The 23,154-nt window shown below is 32.3% G+C and overlaps 2 protein-coding genes across 3 annotated transcripts in view; one reads left to right on the top strand and one right to left on the bottom strand.

The window, feature by feature from the left end:
* Positions 1–15,122, bottom strand: part of LOC111705518 (armadillo repeat-containing protein 4) — a 28,142-nt gene extending 13,020 nt beyond the window's left edge. The window contains exons 1-6 of the mRNA XM_023478097.1: positions 14,538–15,122; positions 12,167–12,221; positions 10,036–10,164; positions 8,788–8,889; positions 7,100–7,129; positions 6,672–6,800 (exon numbers count right to left, since the gene is read on the bottom strand). Coding sequence (XP_023333865.1) covers positions 6,672–6,800; positions 7,100–7,129; positions 8,788–8,889; positions 10,036–10,164; positions 12,167–12,221; positions 14,538–14,605 — 513 coding nt within the window. The 5' untranslated portion in view covers positions 14,606–15,122. The remainder of the gene's footprint in view (positions 1–6,671; positions 6,801–7,099; positions 7,130–8,787; positions 8,890–10,035; positions 10,165–12,166; positions 12,222–14,537) is intronic.
* A 5,030-nt stretch (positions 15,123–20,152) lies between these two features.
* On the top strand, positions 20,153–23,003 carry LOC111705524 (splicing regulatory glutamine/lysine-rich protein 1). Of its 2 annotated transcripts, XM_023478103.1 has the most exons (5): positions 20,154–20,696; positions 21,209–21,298; positions 21,532–21,627; positions 21,905–22,000; positions 22,194–23,000. In XM_023478103.1, exons 1-5 carry the CDS (start codon positions 20,656–20,658, stop codon positions 22,918–22,920), a joined length of 1,050 nt encoding a protein of 349 aa, XP_023333871.1. In that variant the 5' UTR covers positions 20,154–20,655; the 3' UTR covers positions 22,921–23,000. The 2 variants fall into 2 exon arrangements, with proteins under 2 accessions (XP_023333872.1, XP_023333871.1); XM_023478104.1 differs by lacking the exon at positions 21,905–22,000 and having other exon boundaries at positions 20,153–20,696; positions 22,194–23,003.
* Positions 23,004–23,154: the final 151 nt, after the last annotated feature.

The following is a 23,154-nucleotide window of genomic DNA, read 5'->3' as shown; positions in this document are numbered from 1 at the left end:
CTCCCTCTAAATGTTGTTGAAATGCTTTAATTAAACTTCTTGTAATACAAGATAAAGTTTAAAACCAAACAATCAAACTGATGCAAAGTACTTTTCATACTTATCTATCGGAATAGAATTTTTCTTTGTTTTTATAAGTCTTAAAGGGAGTGACCGGCTATGTTAAATAACGACGACATAAAATGTAAAAAAGTTCTACAATAAACAATGTTGAGAAAATAAAAATTAATCTTATCATCGAAAATAAGTAATCTTTTCAATTATTAGTTTATATTTTCTCATTATTCTGACTTCTCGTCATTCGCAAAGATTTTCTGCAGATTTTCTAGAATTATTATTGAAAAGACTACATTAAAAGAATTTTAAGAAATCTGCGAATAAATTCAAAGAAATTTAGAAACTCAATACAATAATGAAAACGAATTAATCAATTTTAGCATTGATTTATAGACAAATTCTTTTGATAAATATGTTCCTAACCATCTAATTAGATTACTGTATAATTTTTATTTTATTTTTCGTTGTCGTTATTTAATAATTTAAAAAAAACTAATTCTGAAAACGTATCCACCCCCAAAGTAGGAGTTTTGAAGTTGAAGTTGCAGTCAAACTCAGGATTTACAGATCTTTAAAACGTTTTATATGTCTCAAATGAATCCAAAAGTTTTTTTCCACAAAACTGTATACTCAGTTCAACTACCTTACATAGCCGGTCACTCCCTTTAATGTTTGGTCTCAATTTGTCTACTACACCTTGCAAAACCATAATGGGGTTTTTTTTTAAAGTGTCAAAAAAGTGTAAAAAAAATTAAAAATTAAAGAAGATATAGCCGAATAACGGTCCACAAGTCTGTATTTTAACTTTTTAATGTTTTTGATGAGTTCTTTAGCTCTAACTCATTCATTTTTTTAATGCGCTTTTCAGTTTTGAGTTCACGAATTTTGAGACCTATACGACGATTTCTCCGATATTAAATCGTCAATTCGCAACCGTATGGACGATTTAGAATGTTTTTTTATTAATTGCATTATTTTTTATGCGGTAGGATGATTTCTAAAAAAAGTTACAACTCAATCACTCTTAATGTACACTGTCCAGCAAAAAGTAAATATATGCTTGCATAAAGTGAAATAATGAATTCAAGTTCTGGTTTGTTGTGTTCCATATTGTATGTTTATTGTAAACTTTGTACTGGGCGGATGCAATATTCTACAGATGGTGCAACAATAATCTCAAGGGTTGAATAATACAAACTAAACCTGGATATCTAAACTAGGTCTGCTTAGCGTAAATACAAATAGATAACAAGAACATTTGTATATAAATATAACGCTCTTTTAGAGTTATAGAACAGAAGTTTAGCGGTAAATATCACTGATAAAACTTTTTTAGAATCAGTTTACACTTCCTTCCACAGATAAAAAAAATGTTTGCATAAAAAAATTGTTTCCGCAAAATCCGCAGTTTTTGAAAAAAAATGCCACTTACTCCATTTTCATTTCAAAAAGCATTGATAGGCAATTTGTAATTTTGTTATGAAGGAACAAAATGCGTGTTTTTCGTTTAGGAATTTGTCAAAGAAAAAACTATAAAAACTGATTTACCCCTGAAACAAAATTATCGGTCTTCAACTTTAACTGCATTACATCAATCAAAATAAATAAATTTCGCCTTTTAAATCCAATGTTATCGTCTAACCAAGGTTATGAATTTTTTGTTGCCTGTAACCCAGGCCTGCTAGGATATAAACCAGAAATACAGGGTTACCCACAAAGGATGGGACTTTATAGACGACTGTAAAAAATGAATTCAGATTTTTTTCACATTTATAAGTATTTTTTTCCTGCTTAAACAAATCTCATATTGAAGGTCGATAAGTTCATCCTTCAAGTAATTGTAAATTGAAAGAATTCTAGGTCGTCAGTAAAATTTCATCCTTTGCTAGTGAACCTGTTTCAACTAAGTTTATTTTCTATATTTCCAATATCTTGAGAAATGTGAGTGTTATAATAAAATAATATGATCCAGTTTACTACATCCATAGATTAATAACAATACAGATAGAGCACTAGATGTTGTCTTTTCAAGATTTAAGGGTTTTTCGTTCACAATTATCCTTAAACAGAAGCCCAAAGGAGTTACGTGGATGCTGCGTTGAATGACAAGAGAGAGAGCATCCGCGTAACTCCTTTGGGTTTCTTCCTCAGGGTTATTGTGAATGAAAAATTCCTAAACCTTGAAAAGACATCTAGTGTTCTATCTGTATTGTTATTAATCTATGACTACATCCTACTGCAACTGTGCACAGTAAGGTTTCCAGGAATAAAATTTGAAAGGAGCTCACTTATCACGTTAAACTAATTTTTATTTTCAAAGATCCACCCCCTCAGCAGTGATCAGGCGGGGGGGGAGGTAGTATTTTAAAGCTCTGTGAAAGAGGACTTTAAGTTCATAAATCTTAAGATTTTTAGCCTCTTTTTGAGAAATATAGAAAAAACGTTGACCAATTTAGAAGACTGATAAAATTGGGTTTAATGGTTTTCATATCAATATTAGAGAATCGGCTAGAGCTCTTTTAGATTTGAAGAACAACATTTTACCTAAAAGAAAAGAAAGATAGGAATAGTTCAATTGGTTTTCTTGTGCCAAAACATATTTTTTGAAAAAACTTTGTGTTTTGATACACAAATAGAACAAAACTCTTTTTTAGTAAAAATCTATTTAATATTTTACAAAATAGATCAAAGTTTGGTTATTTCAAGAGTTAATTTCTTTATGACCTTTTTAGGTGTTACATGAGTAAGAGCGGTGAAATAATTGGGAGTTCTGAATTGTTACTTTTGTTTATGTAACTGTACAACTTACGTACAATGTACAGTCTACATGTACAGGGATTTCTTGAGCTTGTTTAAAGTTTTTTTTTGATGACTTTATTATAGATATTCTCCTGAACTGCTGAAATTGGAAAAGGGGGATTTTAGCATTGCCATTGTAAAATTATAGAAAAAGAACAAACTTTTCTACAGAAGAAATTGAAAAAGTTTTTATTCTCAGATTTGATCTGATGAACCGAATCAGTTCTGATGTACAGGACAGGTTCAGAAACTACAGGATAAAGGATGAATACTGGGTGTATTAACATACAGGATAAGGGATACCGGCATTAAAGTTTTAGTAGAAGTAAAAAAAAAAAAATCCATTTCCTGATAGCGCCAGTTGAAGGATTCATATCTCTAATTGGATAATGAGATAGATAGAAAGATAGATGTTACCGCCATACTATCTCTATTGGTTCAGAATAGGCACCAAACACATGACTAAACCCTGATTGGATCAGGCGCTAATGGACTCGGCATACAAAAGTGCGGGTTGTAAACTATACTTAATACTAACTTTTTTCAATAAAGTTTACAATATTCTTTAATTAGTTTCTAATTTTGTGTTGATGCTGCTTTCAAACAGTTATGAAATGAAAATAATAAACGTTGTTATTGGCTCTTTGTATTCATATTTTATTATTATTTCAAACTGGATAATATCTTTTCTTAAATCTTATGATCATAAGATTTTTTGCATTTTGTACGAAATAAAATAAAACATTATAACATTGTTAACACAAATTCGAAATATAAGGAAGACGATTTTACCGACTCAAATGCCAATGACTATTTTCAAGACGTGTGTATCTATTTCCGACATGAAGCGCCCACATGTAACCCTCGCTTCTTTGTTCCCCCCTCACCCCTCTACACATCCCAGCCCTCAGTCAGGTTAGGAGAGTTGAGCTAATAACAGCTCCGACACAGGGAGCCTCTTGACTCCTTCATGATGATGACGCAGATACTCAGCTAGCAGCAGGCATGCTTATACCCGAGGGTTCCCAGTTCATCATGCATTCCAGAGACAACATAATCGCTCATAGCCAGCATGACAAGCCGCAATCTCTTCCTACTGATTTTGATAAGCCGTTGTCCCAGTTCCTGTCGATCTGGCTCCACCAACATGAAGCTCTACAACACTCCCATGAAGTACCATCAAATATTCATCATTAATTCCTTTGTTGATTTCTAAATCAACCAATTTTAACTCCGTCTTATATGCAAATATTTCAAAACTTTCGTTTTAAATAAATGTTAGAAATATCCATTTTTAGATCTCTTTATTTTACTATAGTGACTTTTAAAGTCAACAAACATATACAGATATATTTAAAAATTGTATTAACCTAAAATAGTTCCATCGCTGTGGAAACGTTTTGCATTTTTCTACATTATTCGATCAATAATATTTACAAAATATAAAAAATAGACATTTAAAGATTAAAAAGTTATTTTATTTCTATATACAATATGATGCAATAATAACCTTTTTCAGATTGATTTTCTTCCAGCTAGTCTGTGAATGATTTATCAAAAGGAGAACCAATCTCAATCAGAAGGAACAAAAAAGCTAGTTTTTCCACACACAATTCAGCTCAATTTTAAGACAAATCATCAAGGGGGGGGGTAGGAGTTTTATTTTTGAATAAATTTGTTATCCAAAAATTCGTGCTCAAAGTAAGCTACCAATTTGAAAGAAAAAAAGTTTGAAATTAAGAATAAGATCTCACTGTTGATAAATGGCCTAAGAAATACTTTCTGTGAATATTGCCATTTTGTTAAAAACAAAAACGGGTTTCTAAAATTCAGACACTGAAAACATTTATATTCTTTGCAACCTGATGTTATAGACCTATGAATGATACATTACATAACATTACCAATCCATGATTATCCCAACAGCGGGATGTTAAGTTACTTAACTGTTCCTTGGGAAAGTTTTCGTGAAAAAAAACTCACATTTTCATCTCAAAAAACTAAAAGATTTTGAAAAACTGCATCTAGGGAACCAACAATTTTACTTGACAGCGGGTTGCATCAAACAATTTATCCAACGGTCATGGACCATTGTCTTGAATTTAAGCTAGATCGCTAAACTACCTAAAGCCGATTCAAGGCACGTGGTTGAACGGTCACTAGACCTAGCTCAAATTCATTAATTCCGGTCTCTGGATGCTTGCATGAAAAACTGGTCTTGGGAACCCCTGGTAAAGTAAAGTTCTCTTTAAATACCTCTAAAAAACGATTTGGTTGCAAATATTTAAGGATGATAAAATCAGATTTTCAGCAAGTGCAAAGAAATCGGTGAATTTAATGATATATTCCGTACTGTCAAATATTGCTTATTGGCATAATATAATAATTTTTTAACTCTATCTATCAAGGATACCAATACATTTACAACCCTTAGAATATTTTCAGATGTTTTCTGTTTTATATTCCAGGTTGAAGCTTGCAACGGATGCCAAGGTCTAGAAAATTGACAAGTAAATATGTAAATGTAAGGAATAGAAGAGCTTTCACTTCCACGCTAGATTATATTTGTAGAGGTTGCAAATTGGTTTCCTTACTCCATCTTCTTCTTCTTTACAGACATTTTGCAACAGAAATTCATGGCACTTCATACCGTTCATGCCAGCTTTTATTATAATTTGTTTTCAATCCTATCTATTATAGAACCCTGTATCTAACCTAAACCCCTGTATCTAACCTAAAACCCTTGTATCTAACCAAGAATCCTGTATCTAACCTGGAACCCTGTATCTAATACTAGAACCATATATCTAACCTAGAACCATATATCTAACCTAGAACCCTGTATCTAACCTAGTACCCTGTATCTAACTTAGAACTCTTGTATCTAACCTGGAACCCTGAATCTAACCTAAAACCCTTGTATCTAACCAAGAATAGAACCCTGTATCTAACCTAAAACCCTTGTATCTAACCAAGAATCCTGTATCTAACCTAGAACCCTGTATCTAACCAAGAATCCTATATCTAACCAAGAATCCTGTATCTAACCTGGAACCCTGAATCTAATACTAGAACCATATATCTAACCTAGAACCATATATCTTACCTAGAACCCTGTATCTAACCTAGAACACTGTACCAAACCTAGAACCCTGTATCTAACCTAGAACACTGTATCTTACCTAGAACCCAGTATCTAACCTAGAGAGTATCCAATTAAATTTCTGTATAAAACCCGTAACTGTCTCTCTATCTAAACCAGAAATTTATTTAATTATAAATCTATTTTAATGGTTTCTCAGACAACTCTATTAAAAGATAGTTGTTAATCCTAGATATAATTAAACTTGGATTTTATTAATTATATACTGATACTGATAATAATAATTTTCTTCTTGGTCTTTACTGCACATTTCGAAAGTCACTTTTACAAAGCACCACAAATGATAATTAACAATTTTTAGAATGGAAAACACTGATATCTAGAAAGATAAGCATAAAGTTTATGGACAGCCTCGACTTTAAAGTGTCGTATCGCCTTGGCCTTCGGTTTTACCTTACCAACTCACATATTCATTTTAAAATTGCAACATGCATGTTTCTACTTCTACCTAAATAGTTGGCAAAAAATGCTCGATTTTAGCGTGAAACCATGTACAACTTGGTTTGCAGTGATAAATAACTCGGAATCCCATATTTTTGGCTAAAACGACGGTTCAAGGAATGCCATTGTGAATCCGATATGTATCTCTAAAAACGGGTCACTTAAATTTTCATCAACATTCCCCATTTAAGATGACTAGGGTAATACTCACCATTAGTTCTATTCCTCCCATCTTAGTGATAGATTTCCTTATATCAGGATGCACAACAATATCCTTGAGTATCTTTAAACTCCCAATCTGACACTTAACGTCCTCTGTCTCCAGCAGGTTGGCCAGCACCTGCAGATTTTCTCTTTAAACTTTTCAAAGAGTAACATATTATTTGTCTTGTTTCTCCCAGCGATTATTTCTGTAGAATGGTCTTACTCTAATGTGACTGTTAGATGTTAAACTCAAGTTTATTTTTAAAACAGTCCAATGGACAGTGAAGAAATTTGCAATAAACACAACCCCAATTCTCTTAATTAGTTGATTTACAAGAAACTGGTTAAAAATATTTAATTGAAAATAACATGAAACTGTTATATCCCAATATCACAGTTTCCTGGATCCCACTCAATCAAGGAAAACAGACATACCTCAAGTCCCCCAGCATCAATGATGGACATCTAAAATTAAATATATAACAGTTATTATTATGTACGGTGGTCGGCAAAAATATCAATATACAGAAGACGACTTTTTATTATTAATGCTTTGATCCGTAATTAACGTTTTTTCAAATAAAGAGAAGCAGTTAATTGACAACTTCTCTTGGTTTAAATGTTTAAGCGTTGTTGCTGTTTGAAAGATTGGTAGAAATATAAATTGAAAAATAAAGTCGTCTTCATTGTATTGATACATACGAAGACGACTTTATAAATTGAAAAATAAGGTCGTCTTCATTGTATTGATACATACGAAGACGACTTTATAAATTGAAAAATAAAGTCGTCTTCATTGTATTGATACATACGAAGACGACTTTATAAATTGAAGTCGTCTTCATTGTATTGATACATACGAAGACGACTTTATAAATTGAAAAATAAAGTCGTCTTCATTGTATTGATATATACGAAGACGACTTTATAAAAATATAGATTAATATTTCAGAAACTTTAAACCAAGAAATATTTTTAACAGGAAACTCCAGATATTACCATAAACTTTCTTTCATAAATTTCTGTTTTACATGATAAGAGATATGATGGATGAGATGAATGGAATAGCTGGGATGGAGTTGTTTAACATGATGGATGGATATTAATGGATAAGATTGGATGAGATATGATGGGATGGATGGGATATGATGGGATTGATGAGATATGATGCGATGGATGGGATACCTGGGATGGAAGGAATAAACATAGTGAATAGAACGGATAGGATGGATGAGTTAAACAGGATGGATGGGATGGATCAGATAGCTGGGATGGATGGGATAGCTGGGATGGATGGGATAGCTGGGATGGATGGGATAGCTTGGATGGATGGGATAAACATAGTGAATAGGATGGATAGGATGGATGAGTTAAACAGGATGGATGAGATGGATGGAATTGGATTGAATGGATGAGATATGATGGGATGGATGGATTGAATGGTAACGATGGGATGAATGGGATGGGGGGCTGGATATGATGGATGGGTTAGCATATCACAATTTTTAAAACTGCGGAACTGTACAATACAAATTGTACAACTCTCATGAAATTTATACTGTGTCTGAGTGTAGTGTGCATATCTTTTAATGATTTACATTTATATATAATCAATTACTAATTATATGCTCCCCCCCCCCACCACTCCAATCAACAACAGATTTCCAATTAATAATTACTTTTATGAAAATCCCATAAATAAAAAAACTCCAGACAGTTAAAAAGAATATTCTACATTGAGAATCAGAAAACTGTGGAATAGGAAGACGACAATGAGGCAATAATGAATTGCTGTTACAAAGCGAATAGTTTTACTAGTAACTTATTAAATCACTTATTAAGTGAAATAGGTCTGTTTACACAGCACAACTGCTGTGTCTCATGTTCATTGCACTATTTAGTGTGTGTATAAAAGTCGTCTTCCAATTCCAGAGTTTTCTGGTTCTCACTGTTTGTATATTAAACATGTTTTTTTTGTAAAATAAGCAACGAGACTAATGAGTATCATAATCAATTCTGGCGTTCGTGGCGTTGATAAGTGATCACTATTTTTTATAATAGAATAGAAAACTTTCCCGTTTATTTACTATGATGATTAATTTGTATTTTAAATATTCTCTCACCTGACAATATTGAGCTTTCAGATCAAAATCTGCAATGTTACAGAGTGCAATTATAGTTGCAGTCTGGTTCCCAACCTTGAGATAACGAACCAGTTTCTGAACCTGGAGATATCAAAGCTTAAATAATAGTTGCTGTCTGGTTTCCAACCATGAGATAACGAACCAGTTTCTGAACCTGGAGATATCAAAGCTAATATTAAGATTCTCAAAAAAACACGACTGTAAATCTTGGTTTGAGCTTTCTCAATATTTTTAAATGTCTGTATATAGGTTCGTCAAAACGGGAACTATCCAATCCGGTCCAATTTTCTGGACTAGCTCACATAATTTGCCTTTGAGAAATCAGAAATCTACAAATGGAAACATCAAAATCTGTGAAACCTTTAATAGTTATCTATTTTTTTTTTGATTTGACAGGAAATATCGTACAGAAAAACTAAATCCAAAACTATAGATAGATAGATAGATAGATATATAGATAGATAGCTAGATAGATAGATAGATAGATAGATAGATAGATAGATAGATAGATATATAGATAGATAGATAGATAGATAGATAGATAGATAGATCGATAGATAGATAGATAGATATATAGATAGATAGATAGATAGATAGATAGATAGATAGATAGATAGATAGATAGATAGATAGATAGATAGATAGATTTGAAATTTTAGCGACTACAAGTTTTTAAAAGTACTAATTCAAAAATTAGACTCTTACGTACATGGAATTGTAATACAAAAAAAAACATTTTCGAATAACTTTATGAAGGGTTTGGTGTTTTTAATCCAAGTAAAAAATTTATTTCACTTAGGCTTCAACCCGAAAATTAAAGGATGATAAAGAATGTATAAGAAAACTCACAAACTCAACTTTATATGTATAGATTTTTAGATTTTCAATCAGGAGCCAAACAGAGTGTTCACTGTTCAGGAATATAAGTTGAGTACGACTTTTACACTCAATGCAAACGAATTTAGCACTATTTCTATAGCCGATTATCCCTAAACAGGCTTGGGGGGAGGCGGCGCCCCCCCCCTCTATTTTTTTTGGCTTTTTACTCTCATTTTTAACACTATCACCGTGAAATTTTGTGAAATAGAAATAGAAATCTAAAGGATTTTTTGTAAAAAATATTTGTGTTTTAAGAGCAGAAGGTTTTTTCGGTTTTGGTTAATATCTTACCCCTTGAATCCAAATCTGGATCAAGAACCTATAATTCTCCCGTAAACTGTTTTGTACCTGCCAATACTCCTGAGGAAGGTCTCCTCCTCCTCCACCACCTGCTCCTCCTCCCGGGTTAGGTTTCATGTCTCCCATATTCTCCTCTTCCTCTTCCTCATCATCAGAGGAGGAACTCAACATTTCCTCCTAGTTACAACATTTTATTATTTTATCCACAATTATTAGAGATTAAGCGGAATTCAACATTTTCTTATTTTAAACACAATAAACCTTAACACTATAAATGGGACTTTAGACGCAATTACTTAATTGGCCTCCACTTCTGAACAGAATAAAAGTCCTCATCGCTTATTATTTTATCCACAATTATTAGAGATTATGCGGAATTCAACATTTTCTTATTTTAAACACAATAAACCTTAACACTATAAATGGGACTTGAGACGCAATTACTTAATTGGCCTCCACTTCTGAACAGAAAAAAAGTCCTCATCACTTATTATTTTATCCACAATTATTAGAGATTATGCGGAATTCTACATTTTCTTGTTTTAAACACAATAAACCTAAACACTATAAATGGGACTTTAGACGCAATTACTTAATTGGCCTCCACTTCTGAACAGCAAAACAGTCCTCATCGTTACTTAGATTTAAGTTCGAGCGGAAAGTTTTGAATCGAAAGTGCTACTTTTTAGGTCTCCATCTCCCACTCATTTTGAGTTTGAAGAATACTGATCAATAAATTTTAAAATTCAAATATAAATCATTATCCTATTCTCCTATTCTCCTATTCTCCTATTCTCCTATTCTCCTATTCTCCTATTCTCCTATTCTCCTATTCTCCTATTCTCCTTTTCTCCTATTCTCCTATTCTCCTATTCTCCTATTCTCCTTTTCTCCTATTCTCCTATTCTCCTATTCTCCTATTCTCCTATTCTCCTATCCTCCTATTCTCCTATTCTCCTATTCTCCGTAAACATGGAAGTTTCAATTTACCAGATAATGATTCCCTGTACGAAATAGATGACAGCTCCCTAGATGTGATCAAGTGACCGCAAAATTTCAAAATATTAATCCAATATCTCCTGAACCTGTCAACTCAATGGAAATTAAAACTCATCAAACGAAAACCTTATTTCAAAACCAATTCAGGATGCAAAAAAAAAAAAACACCAATACAAACTAAAAGGATTACTAGGTCAATCTATATAATAAAACAAGACATTCGTATATATATATATGTTGTCTATAGCCGGCCAAACGGCTGGACCGATTGGGCTAAATTTTTTTGTGTACAATCATGTTATTGGCTAAAAGAAAATCAAAAAAAAAAAAATTTTTATTTTTTCTTTTAAATATTTTTTAAAATTTTTTTCCCACGGGCGATGCCGGGCCCTTCAGCTAGTTTTTAACAAACATGAGTCAGATTTAGAAGATTCTGAAACAGAGCAACAGTTTAAAACGGTAAAATTTAAATAATTAAAAAAAACCTTATGTAAAAACCACTTTTTTCCGCCTGTTTAAGAACCTTCCTTTTCCCTAAAACCCAGTTTAATCCCAGTGCTCATACTGTTGTATAGACTTACTCAACATACAAATAATAAACTAATATAAATATCAAAAATACCACGAATCAGAGTAGCTCAAATATACATATTTTTGGACACAATTCCAAACCATACTTGTCGACATCTGAACAAAATTCTTTGTATCCCTGGTGATATTGAAAGCAGACCACATTTTAGAAATGGCAAGACTTTTGTAACTAGTTACTCTAGAATTTTACTTCTAAAAGGAATTGAGTCTTTGCCACAAATTCAGTTTTTGTAAAACCCAAATAGGTTGTCAAGTACTTGACAACCTATTTGGTAAAACCTATATCTTTTCAACCTTATGATGTAAACTTTTGATATTTCAAACTTACATTATTTGATCTAATAGCATTCATATTTTGAAATATTAATGGTGTACGACATTGGGTTGCAACGATATTGAAATTAGAAAATCCGAGTTTGTGGCAAAAACTCAATTCCTTTGGCTGACAAATGAATGCCGTAAATTAGTTCTAAGATAAAAAACCCCTCAAGTCGTTTTGCTGCTGCCATGTTTTTTGGGACAACCTGTATATTTTTTGTTTAAAAGTCGTCTTTGTGATTCACACTATTCTGTTAAAAATTTGACATACCTTGACGGAGATGTGGTGTTGACTCCCAGAGTAGCTCACCGGAGACATCACAGAACTAAAGATTTAAATACTATTTTTTACTCATCCTTCTATCCTTCTATCCTTTTATCCTTCTATCCTTCTATCCTTCTATCCTTCTATCCTTTTATCCTTTATCCTTCTATCCTTTATCCTTTTATCATTTTATCCTTTTATCCATTTATCAGCTCACCGGAGACATTACAGAACTAAAGATTTAAATACTATTTTTTACTCATCCTTCTATCCTTCTATCCTTTTATCCTTCTATCCTTCTATCCTTTTATCCTTTATCCTTCTATCCTGTATCCTTTTATCCTTTTATCATTTTATCCTTTAATCCATTTATCCTTTCATCCTTTTATCCTTTTATCCTTTCATCATTTCATCCTTTCATTCTTTCATCCTTTCATCCTTTTATCCTTCTATCCTTTTATCCTTTTATCCTTTCATCTTTTCATCCTTTTATCTTCTTGACCTTTCATCCTTTTATCTTCTTGACCAATTCATCCTTTCATCCTTTTATCTTCTTGACCTTTCATCCTTTCATCCTTTTATCTTCTTGACCAATTCATCCTTTCATTCATTTATCTTCTTGGCCTTTCATCCTTTCATCCTTTCATCCTTTTATCTTCTTCGCCTTTCATCCTTTCATCCTTTCATCCTTTTTTTTTGAAAGTCAACAGTTTCATTTTCTTTACATAAACTCTTATTCCATTTTATTATTTGTTTTAGTTTAATTTTCATAAAAATATCAATATGTAAAAAATTATTAAGGCAGAGTGGCTTACTTTAATATATGGCCAATGCACATTTTAGGTTTATTTATGAGCCGACAGTAAAATAGAAATAATAAATGGTCCTATATTAGATTGCATGCAGTCCTTCTGCACTATTATTTATTACAGAAGACTTAGTTCATGTTAAAGTGATAACCAGAAAACTCTAGAATAGGAAGACGACTTTTTATTAATATCAAAGTGTATATGATGTTGTTACATAGAAAATAGTTAATCTTATTTATTGTTTTGCAGCCCATCCCGCCGTAGTGCTAGTATACAGTCCTTGCTTGAATTAGTCTTATCTTAAATAAGTTCTATCTTGAATAAGTTCTATCTTGATCTAGTTTTATCTTGAAATAGTCCTATCTTGAAATTGTCCTATTTTGAATTAGTCCTATCGTGCATTAGTCCTTGCTTGAATTAGTCCTATCTTGAATTAGTCCTTTCTTGAATAAGTTCTATCTTGAATTAGTCCTATCTTGATCTAGTTTTATCTTGAATTAGTCCTATTTGTCCTATCTTGAATAAGTTCTATCTTGAGTTAGTCCTATCTTGATCTAGTTTTATCTTGTATTAGTCCTATCTTGATCTATTTTCATCTTGAATTAGTCCTATTGTCCTATCTTGAATTAGTCCTATCGTGTATTAGTCCTATCTTGAATTAGTTCTAATTTTGTTTGTTCTATCTTGGATTAGTCCTATCTTAAATTAGTCATATCTTTTCCTTTTTTAAATTTTTTCTATTTTCAATCTTCAGTTCCTATCTTGAATTAGTCCTATCTAGAATTAGTCCTATCTTGAATTAATCCTATCTTGAATTAGTCCTATCTTGAATTAGTCCTATCTTGAATTAGTCCTATCTTGAATTAGTCCTATCTAGAATTAGTCCTATCTTGATATATTCCTATCTTGAATTAGTTCTATCTTGAATTAGTCCTATCTTGAATTAGTCCTATCTTGAATTAGTTCTAATTTTGTTTGTTCTATCTTGGATTAGTCCTATCTTAAATTAGTCATATCTTTTCCTTTTTTAAATTTTTTCTATTTTCAATCTTCAGTTCCTATCTTGAATTAGTCCTATCTAGAATTATTCCTATCTTGAATTATTCCTATCTTGAATTAGTCCTATCTTGAATTATTCCTATCTTGAATTATTCCTATCTTGAACTATTCCTATCTTGAATTATTCCTATCTTGAATTAGTCCTTTCTTGAATTAGTTCTATCTTGAATGAATTAGTCCTATCTTGATTTTGTCCTATCTTGAATTAGTCCTATCTTGAATTAGTCCAATCATGAATTAGTCTTTTCTTGAATTAGTTCTATTCTAAAATAGTCTTATCTTGAATTAGTCCCATCTTAAATAGAACTATACTGATTTATTCCTTATATATTAGTCATAAATAATCCTATCTTGAAATAGTCCTAGCCATTTTGAATGATGAGGTGGACATTCAATATAAGAGGGCTAACTAAAAATCCCAATAAAATCATATTTCAGGAAGGGATTTAGCCCCCCTGCTCCCCCTCCCTTGTATACTCCATGATTAAGTTGTCCCTATCTTGAATTACCTTCTAGATCCAACTGAGATCCTTCTCCGGCAACCGAGCCCAGTCGTGCCAATTTCAAGGCCTGGCATTTTATTGAAACCCTGATTCTAGTTCACAAAATAAATTCAAATTTCTAAGCTTTTCAACAATTAATTTGCGTCGCGAAAAGTATATCTTTTCGACTTTAAACATTAAACCTACAATTTAAATCAAATGAATAACAGAAGATGAAGACGACATTTAAACATAAAAATTGTAAATCACTATTTATATAAATTTTTAACCTATATTTATCCTAGATTTGGATTTTGGCGTAATTTCATCACAAACTGCAGTATAACCTTTTTCCTTCTAACTACAGCGGAGTTGTTTTGTTTGATCAATACAGTTTTATTAGTTAACAAGGTCGAATTCAACAAAGACGACATATTAACGAGTCTTTACTAAATAAAGGATATTATTGCAAGTTTTCAGTACTCTAGTAAAATGATTGTCGTCTTAATTCTTTCTTTTAATCTTGAAATGTCGTTAATTTAGCAACTTACAGTGTGTCCTACGACACCTGACATTTCGTTAAAAAATCTTTTACTCAAATTAATTTGAAATTTGAAATCAATTTTGCTTTAAGATGACTCCCATACAATATTTTTAATTATTCTCTTTGGTATCCAACTACTTAAAAAATCATGGAAGAAGACATTTTAAACTATTCACCAACTGTCATGTTCCGTGGGACATCCTGTATATCTTTTGCAACTATAAAGTAATTCACTGAATTCTGAAAAACCCGACCATGTTTTTCAAGTTTTTTTTTCAGCCACTTTCGGAGATTTGTGTCGTTACCGTTTTATGTTTTATCACTTTTTCTTTAGATTAGTTCAATGTAAACAGGGGCGTACTGGAGGCTTAGCCTAGGGGGGTGCAATTTTTCCACGCGTAAGCGCGCTTATTCACCTTCTAGCGGTTGAAGCTAACGCCTCCTAAAAAAAAAAAAAATTTTAATTCACAATCAACCATATAAGAGTAAAGACTGTAGGGCTTAATATATGTATAGACTGGGGGGGGGGGGAGGATGCCAGGCCCCACATCCCCAGCAGTGCATTGTTCAAGCCAGCTCATCGTGTGCCAGGGAGGTTTAAAAAAATGTGAAATAAAAAGAACCTGTGTAATAATAGGAATTCTTTCACGATAAGTTCACTACTATTATGAACCGAATACATTGGATCCGATATAAGTGTTTTTGGGGATTAAGTGACAAAACAAATATTTCTGGGGAGGGGGGGGGGGGGGTCCTGAGCCGGCAGTTTTAGGAAGGATTCAGTTACTGATGCAGTGGATTTTGAGCTTATTTACTGAATGAAGCTCCGCCTTTGTCAAAAACTCAAATTTTCGAATCCCTATATCGATGCACACTAATGGTGGTGGTGTAATCCATCGATATTTCAAACTAAAATTATTTAATCTAACAGATTTCATAGTTTGAAAAATTTAATGTTTTTAATTTTAACATTGGGTGGCAAAGATATGAGATAAAAAAATCAGAATTTGTGGCAATTCCTTTGCAGAAAAATTTGCACATTTTCAAAAAGAAAATAGTTTTAAAACTTCTTCTTTAAAATAGTGCCTGGGGTTTCCTAAAAGATATTAAACAACATTCCATGTCAAAAACTACGTCTTCCTATATAATAAAACAAGACATTCGCATATATGTTCCCTATAGCCGGCCAAACGGCTGGACCGAATGGGCTCAATTTTTTTGTGAACACTCAAAAACTGTTAATTAATCAACAATTTTTTTTAATTTTCCCCAAAAGTATTTACATTTTAAAATAAGGATAGCGCATATAGAAAACAAACAACTATTTTATATTTGTAATGGTTAGCTATTAAGGTGCAAATGCGAATAAATAAAATCGATGATTTTGGCGCTAAAATTGTTAATAAAACTGTTACTTTCAAACTTTCAGATTTAGTTGTATATATATACATATATGTATTCTAAACATATATTTCATTTCAGCCTCTTTCCCCGCCATCTGAGGACGAGGATACTAGTGACAGTGAGGCCAGTACCGACACTGATGAAGGCGTAGACCTTGAATTAGATTAATGAAAGCACAAGCCAAGCCCAATCAAGCTCCTCAATTGATCTTATTTGAGAGAATGATGTCATTCACGTTTAAATTGTCCTAAAATTATGCTGTAATAATGCCTGATGTATTAACGTTAATTACTCTAATTACCTCTTAGAATTACGAGCCGAGTCTTTTCCCCTTCCCCTTCTTGTACCAATACCCTTTCTACCCCTCCTACTTGAAGGACTTAATTGTCCCTACGAACTAGGCCTCCCCTCCCTTTGTATCTATACCCTTTTTGCCCCCCCCCCCTTTTCTAGAAGGCCCTAATTACCCCTACGAAGCAGGCCTCCCCTCCCTTTTTATCCCCAGCGCAAACACCCGTTTCCCCCCCTTTCAAACCCTATATAAAGGCCCCTTCGACCACCGCCAGAGCAGTGTGTGACCCAATTGTCAGCCGGAAATTTAATGATATCTCCCTCAGTGTAAACTGTTATTTTATTTTATATCTTTAATTTTCCCCCTCCCTGCCCCCCTTTGGACTCTTAGCCTTTTTATTATTGTATTATTATGTTCATGAAAGGTATTTATTTAGTTTTAGTGTATTAAGTATTTTTGAAGCTTTTCTATTCTGTTATCAACTTATCACCACCAAATTGTATTTAATAAATAAGTAAAGCATTGTTTCTTAACTTTGGTAGGTCAAGTAAGTAGTACGTACAGGAAATTTTTTTGGAAGATTGCGGGAATTCGTAAATTTTATTAGATTGAATTATCCTTACAAAATAGTTTAAATACCAATATAGTTGGTTTTATCTTTTAACAAAATTATATAAAACATCATTCTCAGTCATCATCTTGGGATTTTACGGAAGTTTAAGGAATAAAACCAATAAAGTTAAAAAATGTCCAAAAATCACGTTTAATCCAGCGGAAGGCGATATAATGGTCGAAATAAAAAATATTTTCGATTTTTCTAAATTCATATATGTATATTTATTCAAAAGAAAAAGACTATATACCTCAAATATAATATTCTCAATTAAAAATACCTTTTAAAAATTGTGTACAATCAATTGACTTGAATATCTATTTTACTTCCAATTTTAAGTTTGATGGTTGGGGCAAACAAACTTAAAAACAAACTTAAAAAATGTATTTTTCTGTTCAAGGATTTTAGCTTAAAAAACAATGTCTGGAAAAATAAGTATTTTTGGGGGGGTAATTCTAAAGATGGAGGTAGAAAAGCTTAATTTTCTTCCCTTTCCTTCTTTTTCCTCCCTTTTCTTCTTTTTTCTTCCTTTTCCTTCCCATTCCTTTCTGTTCCTTCACATTTCTTCCTTTTCCTTCTTATTCCTCCCTTTCATTCTTTTCTTCTCTTTACTTCTTTTTCCTTCCCATTCCTTTCTGTTCCTTCACATTTCTTCCCTTTCCTTCTTTTTCTTCCCTTTCCTTTCTTTATTCTCTTTCCTTCTTTTTTTTGCAATTCAAGGATTTTTATATAAAGGTTTTTTTTGTGTTGCATTTGAACTTAAAAAATACTGTCCGGAAATGTGTGTTATTTTGGGGGTAATTTCAATTACAACGCCTTTTGGGCGGAAGAATTAATTACAATGCCTTTTGATTATTAGAGAAGGGAATTATAAAACCGTGATTGTCGAAATTTAACTTTTAAGTGGTAAAGGAATTGAGTCTTTGCCACAAACTCTTATTTTCTAATAACTATATCTTTAAAACCTTAGATATTTCAAACTATGAATTCTGTTAGATCAAATAATCTAAGTTTGAAATATCAAATGTTTACGCTTTCATATTGCAAAGATATAAGAATTAGAAAATTTAAGTTTGTGGCAAAAGACTCAATTCCTTTGCATTTCGACTAGTAATATTGGATTTTTAATATTTGAGAAGTATTTTAAAAGGTATTGCTAAGGATAGGATTTACAATATCTCTGCAGTGTTTGTTGTCTCTGTGGATAGAGTTTGCGAAGGATAATAGTGTGGTCTCCTTTATACAGGTTAGTGTAATGTTAATCCGTAATGTATGTTTATGATTTGATTTGTTGCGTGACATGTGAATAGGTCTTGTTGTTGTGACGTGTGAATGGGCAATAGTAGGAAATTTGAGATTATTTTGTAGATTATAATCCTTGATAAAAATATAATCCGCTGGCCAGGGGGGTTTGAAGAACTTTGTGTTCAATGGATTTTCAATTTAAAACTTGTCATCTGTATTCAAGATTTTGTCAGCTAGTTGAATATTCAGTCGATTGAAAGATGTCGACATATCAACATATAACAAGATTTGGATAGTAATGTAGAGTAGGAAAACAATCCTGTTGCTGTTCTTTTGCCTGTTCGCCAGATGGAGTTAAAAAGCTTCATTTTCTTCCCTTTCCTTCTTTTCTACCCTTTCCTTCCCTTCCCTTCTCTTCTTTTTTCTTCCTTTTCCTTCCCATTCCTTCCTGTTCCTTCCCATTTATCCTTTTTCTTCCAAATCCTTCCTTTTTCTTTCCTTCCCTACCCTTTACTATGTTTTCCTCCCGGCCTTTCCTACCCTTTTTACCCTTTCTCCTAACCTTTCCTTCCCTTTTTTCCCTTTTCCTCTTACCTTTTCTTTCCCTATTATTAGTATTAAATCTATTCTCCAGGTAAGACTAAGAAAACAATACAAAAATCACCTGTGTATTATATCAATACAATAAAGACGACTTTTTATTAATAATTCTGTTTTTCAAATTGCAAGTTACAAGTAAACAAAGAGAAGCTAGCTGTTTATTGAAAATATAGGAAAACCTTTTACTCAAGATGTTAAGGTGTACTGCTCTGGCCACCGCAGAGCCTGAAATTTAAAAGAGTATCGTTGAACGAAACTCCCGAGTTCCTTTTTGTGGTCTTAACATTTGTGTAGATTTTGATTTAAGAGATTCGAAAAAAAATGGAGAATATAAACAAACTGAAAAAAAATAATATTTCATTACAAAAATATTGATATTGACAAAAGTGCCTAACTAACCCCATTTGTGAAACCCGGGTTTTAAAACTGGTTTTCATAACGATCCCTGTCTTAAATTTTGGGCTTAGTCTTACTGGATACATCAATAATATATACTTATTTTCCCCCCCCCCCCCCCCCCCCCCCCATGCTCCAAAAATACAGTTGCTGTCAACATCAGTATATGATTTGTTTTATGTTCTCTGCTATAAATATATGCGGGTGGAGTTATAAATGTTCTAACTCAAAAGAGAAAATCCGCGAAACCATTCTAATCTGATTCAAAATGGTTGAAGTAGCAAGTGCTTTTCTCCGTCATGTCTTGGGCTAGCACCCCTAGAAACGACAATCTTTATGATTCCATAGTCAAGAATTCAATACAAAAATATATTTATGTCTTGAATTATAGATATAATTGTAGATTTTAACATGGAGCACATCATATGAAACAGAGCATATTTTTATAGCGAAAAAAAAAAAAAAACAATATATACACTTGGGTGTCTGTCTGTCGGTTTGTTTGTATCCAATAAACGTTTTTATTTTTGTAAAATTTTGAAAATGCGCGTAAAAATTATAAAATTCGCAAACTTTAGTTTGTTTTTGTTTTGGAGAAGATGCTAACAGCCACAATTAAAAGCCTAGTACATATAAATTCTGAAAGAACATTAATTTATATAAATGGCAATGTTAAACAACCTTCAATAATTATGATGTTAAGTCTTCTTCTAATCCTATATCTTTTTTTGACATCGAACCAACCTAAATGATAATTTTAGGTACTTTTTACAATGTGGAAACAAGCAAAACTTTTTGATCCTGAACTTACTAGTTTCTTAAGTCAAGTTAGAGCTAGGATGTTTATGTATAGTATTTACCCGTCTACAGACTGGTGATGAAAATTATTTCTAGGGCAGACTACGAAAGTAGCTTTTCTCTCAATTGATAATCAACCATACTATAAATGGAAAAGAAAAGACAAGAAGAAAGTGAAAAGGAAAGGGAAACGTCATGGACACCAAAAAGGTCAAATTCCCAAAAATTAAAAATCTAAGTTTTTCAGAACACAATGCCCCGCAAGACAAGAGACATCACTGCTGAATCGATTATGTTAACTGACATCACTTTGCTATCATTTGACATCACTTTTTTTCTAGACTTTTTTTCAATGGTTTTTTACATTTTTTAACGTTTTTTTAATGGTTTTTCACATTTTTAACGTTTTTTTGTTCAAAATCTTTTTACTTCTAGTGAACTATTTAGATGGAAAAAATAGCAAAATTAAAACTTCAAAAGACTAAATTTTCGATGGCATTATTTTGATGTCATTTGGATTTAAGTAATGATTTTGAATGGTCCAATGAGCATGAACAACAGCAGTTGTGCAGTGTACACAGACACATTCTACCTACTTAATTTATTTTCATGCTACTTTTAAAAGTGTTGCTTAAAAACAACATTAAATATGCATAAGGTTGCTTAATTTCCACATTAGTATGGGTCTCACTAAGAGGAATGTTGCTCTCTCAAGGTTAAGATAAAGATGAGAACATGAGCATGCATAGTTCTGTATGAAATATTTAGATTTGTGATGTTAAATGATGTAAATTGGATAAAAATAGAAACAGAGAAGACAGGGGTAAGAAACGAGAGAAAGATTATGGAGATAGGTACACAGAACAGAGAAGAACTCCAACAATCAAACATAGAAAGTAAGAATTTAATTTTTGAACGATAAAACTTCTATTCTCAGTCTTTGTTCATTTACTGCCAATCATTGATCATTTATCTTCAATCCTTAATCTTTAATCGTTATTAGTGTATATCTTTAATCCTTAATCTTTTATCATTAATCTGTAATCCTTAATTAAAATCAACTTCAAAAACAAAAACGACAAAAAAAAACACATCATATAAGAAAGAATTTATAACTGTAATCATTCAGGAATCGCAACAGAGAAGACAGGGATAAGAAACGAGAGAAAGATTATGGAGATAGGTACACAGAACAGAGAAGAAGTCCAACAATCAAACATGGACAGTAAGAATTTACTTTTTGAACGATAAAACTTCTTTTCTCAGTCTTTGTTCATTTACTGCCAATCATTAATCATTAATCATTAATCATTAATCATTAATCATTAATCTTTTATCTTTAATCGTTATGGTTTATCTTTAATCCTTAATCTTTTAACATTAATCTGCAATCCTTAATCTGTTATCATTAATCTGTAATCCTTAATTAAAATCACCTACAAAAACAAAAACGACAAAAAAACACATCATATAAGAAAGAATTTATAACTGTAATCATTCAGGAATCGCAACAGAGTAGACAGGGATAGGAAACGAGAGAAAGATTATGGAGATAGGTACACAGAACAGAGAAGAAGTCCAACAATCAAACATGGAAAGTAAGAAATTAATCTTCAATCCTTAATCCTTAATCTTTTATCGTTATTCGTTTATCTTTAATCCTTAATCTTTAATCGTTATTCGTTTATCTTTTAGTCCTTAATTTTTAATCCTTAATCTTTTATCATTAATTTGCAATCCTTAATTGGTAATCTTTAATCTTTTTTTCCCTAAAATGATAAATTGCTATAGGAGGAAAGAGGATTCAAACTATAAGGAGGGTTTTCCATCTTCTTCAAAATCTGAGAGGGACATGGACATAAGAAGAAAAAGAGATCCAAGGAAAGAAGAAAAGAAGGATAACTGCTGGAGAAGTTCAACTGCTCAGGAGAACAGGAAACGACATAGATCTGTGTCGCCTGACGACAAAATAAAAATAAGAAAAGAAAACAGTCAGAAAGATGCAGGAAAGAATCAAAAGGGCTCAATATTCTGCATATGCAGCAAACAAACGTACGATCATGGCATGGTGAAATGTACTGAATGCAAGAGATATTCGCATGCGGAGTGCTTTACAATGGATGACATGTCCATTGAACATATTTGCGGCGGTTGTGCTGCTAAACCCAAAAAGAAATGCAGAAATAAAGAAATTCAGAATATTGTGAAGCAGGAGGCACAAAACAAAGATGAAAAATCCAAATTCATCTTTAAACTGCAGGTTAGAAGGGTCCTGAATTACATACTTAGGGAAGAGTTCAAGCACATTCTGCCTGGAGTTGAACCTGACGAAGAATTCCTAAAACTCAAGTTTGGAATAAAAAGCTCATATGCAAACAAAATGCTTGTCTACCTGTTTGAGGCTGATTTCCTTTCTGTTGAAAACGGGTTCAAAATTAACGTTGAGAAGATAAGGGAGTTTATCAACAACAGCAGAAACAATTCAGGATTCGTTGAGCAATTTATTAGATGGAGGTAAAAACTTCATTTTCTTCCCTCTCCTTCTTTTGCCTCCCTTTACTTTTTTTCTTCCTTTTTTCTACCTTTTTCCCCATTCCTTCCTATTTCTTCACATTTCTTCCTTTTCCTTGCTTTCTCTTTCCTTCCCTACCCTTTTTTACTTGTTTTCCCTCTCCTACCCTCATCTACCCTTTCTCCTAATCTTTCCTTCCCTTTTTTTACTTTTTGTCTTACCTTCCCCCCCCTACCCCCC

Source organism: Eurytemora carolleeae, unplaced genomic scaffold, assembly GCF_000591075.1.
Source record: "Eurytemora carolleeae unplaced genomic scaffold, Eaff_2.0 scaffold667, whole genome shotgun sequence".
In the NCBI taxonomy this organism is placed as follows: Eukaryota; Metazoa; Arthropoda; class Copepoda; order Calanoida; family Temoridae; genus Eurytemora; species Eurytemora carolleeae.
This window is presented reverse-complemented; position numbering and strand designations above follow the sequence as displayed.